Source organism: Colobus angolensis, unplaced genomic scaffold, assembly GCF_000951035.1.
Source record: "Colobus angolensis palliatus isolate OR3802 unplaced genomic scaffold, Cang.pa_1.0 Scaffold255, whole genome shotgun sequence".
Taxonomy (NCBI): Eukaryota; Metazoa; Chordata; class Mammalia; order Primates; family Cercopithecidae; genus Colobus; species Colobus angolensis.
The window spans coordinates 2,920,916-2,930,184 of NW_012115766.1; the positions used below are offsets into that span (position 1 = coordinate 2,920,916).

General features: G+C 41.0%; 1 protein-coding gene across 1 annotated transcript in view; it reads right to left on the bottom strand.

Annotated features, from left to right (window-relative positions):
- Positions 1 to 580: 580 nt before the first annotated feature.
- Positions 581 to 9,269, bottom strand: part of TEX26 (testis expressed 26) — a 40,802-nt gene continuing 32,113 nt past the window's right edge. Inside the window, exons 6-7 of the mRNA XM_011946919.1 lie at positions 6,715 to 6,876; positions 581 to 1,234 (exon numbers count right to left, since the gene is read on the bottom strand). Of these exons, the coding sequence (XP_011802309.1) occupies positions 1,173 to 1,234; positions 6,715 to 6,876 (224 nt within the window). The 3' untranslated portion in view covers positions 581 to 1,172. The remainder of the gene's footprint in view (positions 1,235 to 6,714; positions 6,877 to 9,269) is intronic.

The window sequence follows — 9,269 nt, forward strand, 5'->3', positions numbered from 1 at the left end:
GATGACGGAATTTTTATATACTGGGGGAGAAACCCAAATCTAGTAATGACCATGTGTAATAAAAACTACTAGTATCATGAGAAACAGTATACTTCCAAAACTAACATTAGAGGGGAAAATGAAGAAAATTAGGAAAAGTAAAACTAAAAAGAACAAACAACAAATGGCAAGCAAAAAAAAAAAAAAATGATACAGAAAACAAAACCCAGTATGTGAAGCATCACGGTTGCTCTGTACTGACTAAATTCTCTGAAGACAAAGACTGTCATGTTAGTTACAAAATAAAAGCCAGGCATAATTTATTTCTAGAAACAAAGCTAGAAAGACAGATTGGAAATGAAAGCAAGGACATACTAAGCAAATGCAAAGGTAAAACCAAAATCAAACCAGAACCAATAGCAACATTAATATCAATTAAAATGAAATTTAAAGCCAAAAAGCATTAACCAGCCAAAGATGAATAACATATAAGGGGCAATGTTAATCAATGAAGAAGCTCTGTATAATTCATAAACCCTAATAGAATACAAAATACAGCAGTCACATACATAAAGCAAAAAACCCAGAAATACAAGGGAAGATTAATAAAAATATATTTATTGTGGAAGGTTCCAATATTCTTTCAGAATTGGACAATTCAAGTATACAATTAAAGATATAAAGGATTTAAAAAATACAATAAACTATAATTTTTTTCTCATATTCACGTAACACACAATCATATACTTGATTAATCACATTAAATAAAACTGTAATTGATTTCCCAAAAGCAGATTTTTAAACTTTCATTCATTCAAGGAAGAGATAAGCAATAAAATGATTTTTTAAGTCTCTAATTACTGGGACATTAAAAAATCTCTTCCACGTAATTCCTAGTTCACAGGAGAAATCAAAATTGAAATCACAAATTAAGTATCCAAAAGGGAAAAGAAAAAACACTGTATCAGAACCTACTGGATATAGCTAAAGCTATGTTCAGGGGAAATTTTGTAGCCTTAAATAATTATATTATTTAAAAATAAAGCAAAGCAAAAGACACAAATTCATGACTATCACAACATAATTGAAGCTATTTGCATCTCATTTTTCCTTGATAATTGAGAAAATGACTAAGAATGTCCTCGTGCTTCCATTGATTTTCAGATTTTCTTCACTTGTACTATTTTCTCTTTTCATTTCTTCATTTTGTTAGTGTCACAGTGAGTACGAATAAAGCGATCAATAATTTGTCTATCTGAAAAGTATGAAGAAAAACAGGATGAAAATTTCTATGTAAGCATTTAAATGCTAAATTGAGAAATTCTAGGAAGGAAGAAAATATCTAATAATGTTACTAAATACACAAATTGGATAAAAGATCAAAATAATAGCAGGCTATTATACCTAATACCTAAACAAGCACAGTTGTGTAATTATTGATTAAGAAGAGTAAACTTAATATTCAAGGGACAGAACACGAATTTCAGAATGAAACAGGCTTAAGTTTCAGTTCTGTGCTGGCAAGTGTTAGCAAATGATTTAACCTCTCCACTTCCTCAGTTCCTCATCTTTGAATACAGCAAGCAGCACTTGCCATGCACAGATGCTGGAATAGATTAGGGATGCTGTGTGTGAAGCACCCAGACAGTGACTGGCCCATCAAAAACAATAAGTGGTCATCTTATCCTTTTATTACTGGGTGCATAGTAATAAACAGTGATGATAAACAATACAGATTATTGTTCCAAAATTTTCATGGAAGCCAGGGCTGTTTTTGTACCCACCAACATTGGTAAGCTTTGCTGTCCTTGAATGGTAACTGTCTGACCTTGGGAAGGCCCTTCAACTCCCCTCCCTGGCCTCCATTTCCTGATCTGTAACATTAAGGAGTCTTGTCTGGTTCTGAACATCTATGATTCCCTACTCCTAATCATATATATTTTTAACAGTACAGAGTGGAGCTGTAAAACTTTATTCACTCCCAGCAGTTATCACCCGTGCAGCCAAAACCAAAAAGGAGTGAAAATGCAAATGATGTCATGCCCATATTCAATGTTCATGTTATCCTGCTCAATGTCACAAATGCCAGTGGAGGCCTGTAGATCAGGGATGTCTGTGTGTGCGTGTGTGTGTGTGCATGTGTGTGTGCATGTGTGTGTTTGTTCCTGTTTTCTCTCCAATTATGTCTTTATTTATTTGTTTTTGTGATTTCATGTTTAATTTTGAAGCATCCCTGCTGTACTGCATACCTTGTCTCCAGTATTTTTTTAGTTGGGTATACTTTTCATAAAGTGAAATTCACTAATCTTTTGTGTACAGTTTGATGAAGGGACACGTGCATTACTGTAATCCATGACCACAGGATGATATAAATCATTCCTTCCATCTCAGAAGACCCTTCATGCCCCTTCCCAGTCAACACTCCCTACTTCAAGACAGCCACTGTTCTGGTTTCTTTCATCAAAGGTAAGTTTTCCCGGTTGTAGACCTTCAAATAAATGAAATCATACAGAAGGTATTCTTTTGTGTCTGGCTTCTTTCATTCAGCATGTTTTTGAGGTTCATACATTTTGTTGTACATATCAATGACTAATTTCTTTTTATTGAGTGGTATTTCATTATGTGAATATGTCACAGTTTATCTATTTTCCTACTGTTGGAGATTTGGGTTGCATCCAGTTTGAGGCTATTAAGAATAAAGTGGTTATAAACATTCTTGCACATGTCCTTTTGTGGACATATGGTTTCCTTTCTCTCGGGCAAATACCCAGAAGTGGAATTTCTGGGTCATGGAGTAGGTATATGTTTATCTTTAGGAGAAGCTGCCAGACCTCTTTCCACAGTGATTGTCCTCTTTGATGGCTGGGCACAGTGCCTCATGCCTGTAATCCCAGCACTTTGGAAGGCCAAGGCAGGTGGATCACTTGAGGCCAGGAGTTTGAGACCAGCCTGGCCAACATGGCAAAACTCTGTCTCTACTAAAAAATCAAAAAACAGTTAGCTGGGCATGGTGGTACACACCTGTAATCCCAGCTGCTTGGGAAGCTGAGGCATGAGAATTGCTTGAATCCTCAAGGCAGACGTTGCAGTGAGCTGAGATCGCGCCACTGCACTCCCGCCTGGGTGACAGAGGGAGATTCTGTCTCAAAAACAAAAACAAAAACAACAACAAAAGATTGTATTCATTACTCTTTAATATTCCCACCAATGCTGTATGGGGTTCTGACTGCTTCCTTTCCCTGATATTTGCTATTGTCAGTCTTTCTAGTTTTAAACATTTTAAGCATTGTGTCTATTACCAAAGAATTTATAGCAAAGAATTTATATTAATGTAAGAAAAAAATCCTTTCTTCTGATACCAGAGATAGACACACACAGTTCATCAAGTTTTGCATGAATTAGTAAAAAAGGATGAGAGTGTGTAAAATTTAATGTCAATTTAACTGTTCAAAAAGGCTACCAGTTGTAAGTCAATGATACCAATCTTTATTATGTATAAATGCAAATTCATTTCTTCATGATTTTGTTTATGCTGTTGTTTCTGCCAGGAATGGTCCTGCTTCTCTTTACTATGCAGATTCATCTTTAAGACTTAAAGGATCCCTCCTCCAGGCAGCCTTTCCTCATCTCCTGTCCATCCACAGGGTTGGGAGTACCCCTCACAGGCTGCTACCATACCCAAAGATTACTTTGATTACAGAACTGGTGACATTTTAATTACGTGTTTATCTCCCATACCAGATAATGAGTTCCCCGAGAAGAAGCGTTCCTTATTTATCTTTGTATCAACTGAGCATTTATTGAGTAAATACATTGATTCTTAATATTGAATCACAGGCTAGGAAGAAATACCTTTTGCATGGCCATTTGTGGGAGTTTCAGTTGGAGGAAGAGATAGGGAGGGAGCCATAGCTGAACAAATTCACGGAAAACTGGGTTTCAGATCATTTTACCTTTCAACTGGGGAAAAAGCGGACTGATAACACAGTCTTTACCAATAGGAAACAGTTGCCCAATGAGCAAGCTTTTGAGTGGTCTGAAGCAGCCTTGGGGATTAAAACAATTTTGAAAGTAGAATAGCCACCAAAGATAACTAGTTCAACCTCCTCAAGTTATAAATAAACTGAATACCAAATAGTGGTGACACAGAGTTAGTGGAAATGAAAGGTTTGCCTTCAGCTCTCTTTCCTTTATGCTTTCACAGCTTTATTTTTTGTCATATTGGAGTTTTCTCTTCTGTGTTTCACCCCCTACACACACACCATCTCTCTCCCACACCCTCACCTCCTATCCAACTTTGTCCATTACTTAAGAACTAGCCTGGTCTTTTCCCTTTGTCTCTCTGTCTCTCTCTTTCTTTCTCTCTCTCTCTCTCAAAATGTACCTGTTCTAGGCTCCTATTCCATCAAAGCCTACCACTTATGAGAGATAATTCTGTAAAATAATTTAAGCTGAGTTAATAATAATTCTGCCTAACACATCTGCCAGGTTCTTAAATTATCTGCATATATACTCAGCTACAAAAGCTCTGCTGTGATATTCACCAGCTGAAAAGCATCAGTGCCACCCCTGACACTAGAAAATGACAAGAGGTTTTGGGCAGAAGAATTCAGAGGGAATCTTCCATTTGTTTTTCAGCTTCTAACAAAGCTGGCATTGATGAGTGGGCCATTCTACAGCAGAGCTTGGAAAGAGGAGTGAAAATCCATGGGAAGCAGATCTTGCATCAGCCCAAGGCAGCACCCAAGAGCAAAGCTCTGGGGCATGAGCCTTTAGGCACCTGCCCCTGGTGCTGCCCCGAGGGAACTAGGAAAGCAGAAGAGTTAAGAAGAAACAAAACCTTAGCTTATTCTAAGTTACCTTGTTAGCTAACAGGTCATACCTCACCTGTCTGGGGAGGAAAGCCCCATTAGGTGGACAGAGTGTTTACCTGAAAGATCAGCTTACGGTATCTTGCTATTTCAGAGAATGTAGATCCAAGGCTGTCAGAGCACTTTGAGGAGGCCCTAGTTCACCCTCAGGGGGCGCCACTAAGGCTTGGATTGCACCTGACACACAGTAAGAGACAGCAGTGCCTGCAGCCACTATGGTTTCCATGGGGGCAGAGAAATGACAGCTGCATCTGCATTGCAAGTCCCTGGGCAGATGGGAGCATCTGCTCAGCAAAGACAAAAATCCTCTTTCTACAGGGCCCAACAGATGTGGATCCTAAAGGTAAAAAGAGCTTCTTGTAAAATGCAGCGGATAATTTAATATACAAAATTGAGAGCAAGAACAGGCGGGCTGACTTGAGCTTGCTGCAAAGCCTTGCCTGGGCCCTCTGGGAAGATTGAGCCGGTGGACCCTTAGGAGCCTCTTGGTTTTCTTCTGAAGTGCCAGACTGGCCCAGAGGCATCTGTGGAGAGCAGGGAGGCATCATACTTCCCTCCATGTTCCTTTCTCTCAACAGAAAATGCATACTCCTGTCTCAATAGGAGGGAAACACCTGCTTCTTGTACCTCCCTGAAACCCAACATTCAAGTTCTTAGAAGGGTCTTTAGGCTCTCAGCCCTAATGTGTGAGAGTGGAAAATACCTTTCTCCCAAAACACACACACACACACACACACACACACACACCCCTCCCTGTCAGCCTTGCCTACAGTAGGTTTTCAGTGTTCCTTAGGGCAGGAGATCCCAAAAACAAGGTTTTCAGTGAGGATTTCAGAGGTGCAAGCTCTTCTGATTGTGGCTGGGGACAGCACCTGGAGGCCCAAGAGAGTCAGACGAGAGACAGAGAGCACATGGAGGGATCCCACATGGCCAGTGGAAATCTCAACCTCATCACAGGGCACACAATAAATTAGTAGCCCCCAAATAGCCTAGAGCACAAAATGGGGTACAGAAAATGGTCAGCTGGGTACAGGAATAAATATTAGACCTTTATTGATATTCGATTTTTACTTCCTTCTGTAAGTTTGTATGTTTTATAAATGTATGTGATACATTAGTTTAGTTGGCTATGAATATATTTTATATAAATTTTTACATCTGCATTGGGTGTTGTGCCCACAAATGAGGAGGAATGGGGGATGTGCGATCCCTCACGCAGGATGCTGAGAGGCAGGTTACAGGAAGAGCTCAGTCTCCTCTCCTCAAGCTCTCTTATTCTCTGAGCTGACATTCTACACACTCTCAGTTAGACTGATCAGTTGCCCCTAAGATGCTCCCAAATAATTCCAGTCACTTGGCTGCAAACTAGGATAAGTCTTTGTCATGTGGAGTGAAGCCACATCAATGGCATTTGCTCTCCTTGAGAGAGTGACATATAGAGATTTTCCTGTACCTTAAAAAGCCTGTCACAAAAATGTACCAGCAAGAGAAAATAAAGATTAGACAAAGTACAGCAAAACAATGTGACTGTACAAACACCCAGAGGAGAAATCAATTAGCTCTAAGAAAAAGAGGAATCATCCTGGAGCAATTCAACCACAAGCAAAATGAGATCAGAAATGAGTGAAAACTGTGTGTCTCTTTTTTAATAAGTAGGGATATAGTCACTGGGGCCTCCTTAAAGGAAAATGTCTTTTCAGTGGATTGAGGTTTGCACAACACCATGAGATTTCTTTTATTTTTTGAGACAATGTTTTCATTTTTGTGGGCATTCAACTCCAGTGGCTAGAACTTGGAACAGTTTCTATTTGGCAAAAGCAATGTATTATGATCTGTAAGTACATGAAATAAGACCTCATCTTACCTTTGTAAGAAACACTCTGGAGGTACTCTTTGACTTGAGAGGAAGTAAAAGAGTTTAAAAGCATTAAGAAATCTGGGTAGGTTTTGTCGTAGTCACTTTGGTATGTGGTCTGTTTCTTCGTGTGCTCTTGGTTCTTCAGGTAGCTGTGCAGCACAGAAGGCACTATAGAAATACACAGGGGAGGAGAGGCCGGGAGGCTGGCACCCAAGCACAGCAGTCTTATCCTTATTGTTTGAAAATGACCCTGACAGCCCCCAGCCCAGCTTTGAGCTTAGGCAGTATCCTTCACAATGCTGGTCACTAAGGCTCTGTATTAAACCAATTCTTCCATTGACCAGGGCTAAGCAGAGCTACAGGGACTTCCAGCCTGTTGCTGCTGGAAGGGGCAGTGATGGGAGACAATGACCAGAAGGGTGAGTTTGACCATCACTTTCAGAAGAGAAGTTTTCCCTAAACTTGACTCTTATGCAGGTCAGTGCATTATGATGGTGAAGGAAACTGAAATATTTCACCCCAAATTACACGTCTTTGATATACTTTGAGATGGCTGTTGAGAAGGCCTGCAGATAGAAGTAGCCCTGCAAAGTTGTCTTTGAGACTGGGGTGACCTGCATCCATAGGGAATCTGCCCTGATGCAGCCTGGCTTTCCAAGGCCTTCCCTTGTCTGGATCTAAGAAAGATTAACTAAGATCAGACTTTATAGGCCTAAAAGAAACCTTTACCATCATTCTCTCTGGGGGCTGCTACCACTGAACAAGACCACCTTTGCTAGCCAGGCCTGCTCTTCTCCCCCTCCCATAACCTGTTTAACCAGCTCTTTCTATAACCTCAAGATGGTATAAAATCAACCCTCCCATCAATTCTTTGAGTTCTTATATTTTGCTTGACTGCCATGCATGTTAATAAATTTATATGCTTTTTCTCCATTTAATCTGCCTTTTGCCAGTTGATTTTTCAGCAAACTTTCAGAGGGCAAAGAGGAAGTTTGCCCTTGGCCACTATGATGGTGACATTCACTGCCTGCTTAATAAACAAAGATCCTCATAGAAGCTTCTTTTTCTTTCAGGACATCTCCTGTGCACATTTGGGATGGCACAGTAAGGGACCTCCCTCCAGAGACCTAGGCATCTTCAGATGAGCATTGTGGAAGAACGATGATGTCTACAGTCATGGCTCATTGTCCATTTGGACTAATGGGGGTATGAGGTGCAGGCAACACCCAAATCACTTATATTTGATTATGAAATTGCTCATTTAATGTGAGTTCTAATATTCAAGAAACTACAATGAAAAAAGTAATAAAATCATGACATAAAAACCAGATTTTCACAATTTGCCCGATCTTTTTAAACCTTAAGAGCAGCTCTCTGCTCCAGGGATCCCCTTTAAGGGGTTATTGAGCAAATGGAGGGCCCAGACTGGTGCGGGCATTTGACGCTGCACCCTGAGAAGAGTGTTTGTAGGGCCTGGAAATGCTCTAACTGGAAAAGAGAAGACTTAGAAGGCATATGGCAAGGTTTTCATAGAATAATAGATTTATACTAATTAATATCCATGGGAAGAAGTGGAACCAGGGGCTAGAAGTTTAGCAAGGAATATTGCAGCTGCTACAACTTCTACACAGTTGGAGCATTGGACAACGAGGGGGCATGGGGCTACCCTGAAGTGGATCCGCAGGGGCACTGTCACCCCTTGGCAAGGATGGAGTCAGGAAGATTCACACACTACATGAGGCTCTGGACAAGGTAATTTCTAGACCACCTTCTAACCCCCAGGTGCTAAGCGTCAATTCTGTGATTATTGTCTCAAGTACTACTTGATCCCAACTCCATGCCAGGAATGAATCATGTCTCAGACTGACACCAAGTTTTCTGCTTAACTAGTGGCTTGGACGTGGCTTGGTCATGGAATTTTTAAAAACTTTCAAGGGATGCACGTGTGGATACACTTCCAGTAGAAAATTGAGACTAAATTGGATTCCCGCCTCATCTCTGTCACTTTACAGCAACTGCATCCTTCCTCTCATTTTTTAAAAGGAGGAAGTATCCCATAATCCCAACCACTGCCCCTGCCCAGCAGGGATGACACTCATTTCTTGGCCTAAGCAGTCAGTCATCTTCTGAAATGTACTGGCTCCCTGGGTTCCAGGTTGGGAGCCGCAGCAATGAAGTTCTGACTTCATGCCAGGATCCCTGGCTTTCTTCTTGACTATTATGAAAATGGGCTGCCAGCACCCTCTGTGTTGAGAAGTTTTGGGGCCGGGGTTAGGATCTATGAGGTTATTTTAGAAACCGCAGCTGGGCTGGGCACGGTGGCTCACACCTGTAATCCCAGCACTTTGGGAGGCTGAGGCAGGCAGATCACCTGACATCAGGAGTTTTAGACCAGCCTGGCCAACATGGCGAAATCCCGTCTCTACTGAAAATACAAAAAAATTAGCTGGGCGTAGTGGTGGGCGCCTGTAATCCCAGCTACTTGGGAGGCTGAGGCAGGAGAATCGCTTGAACCTGGGAGGTGCCACTGCACCTGCACTCCAGCCTGGGCAACAAGAGTG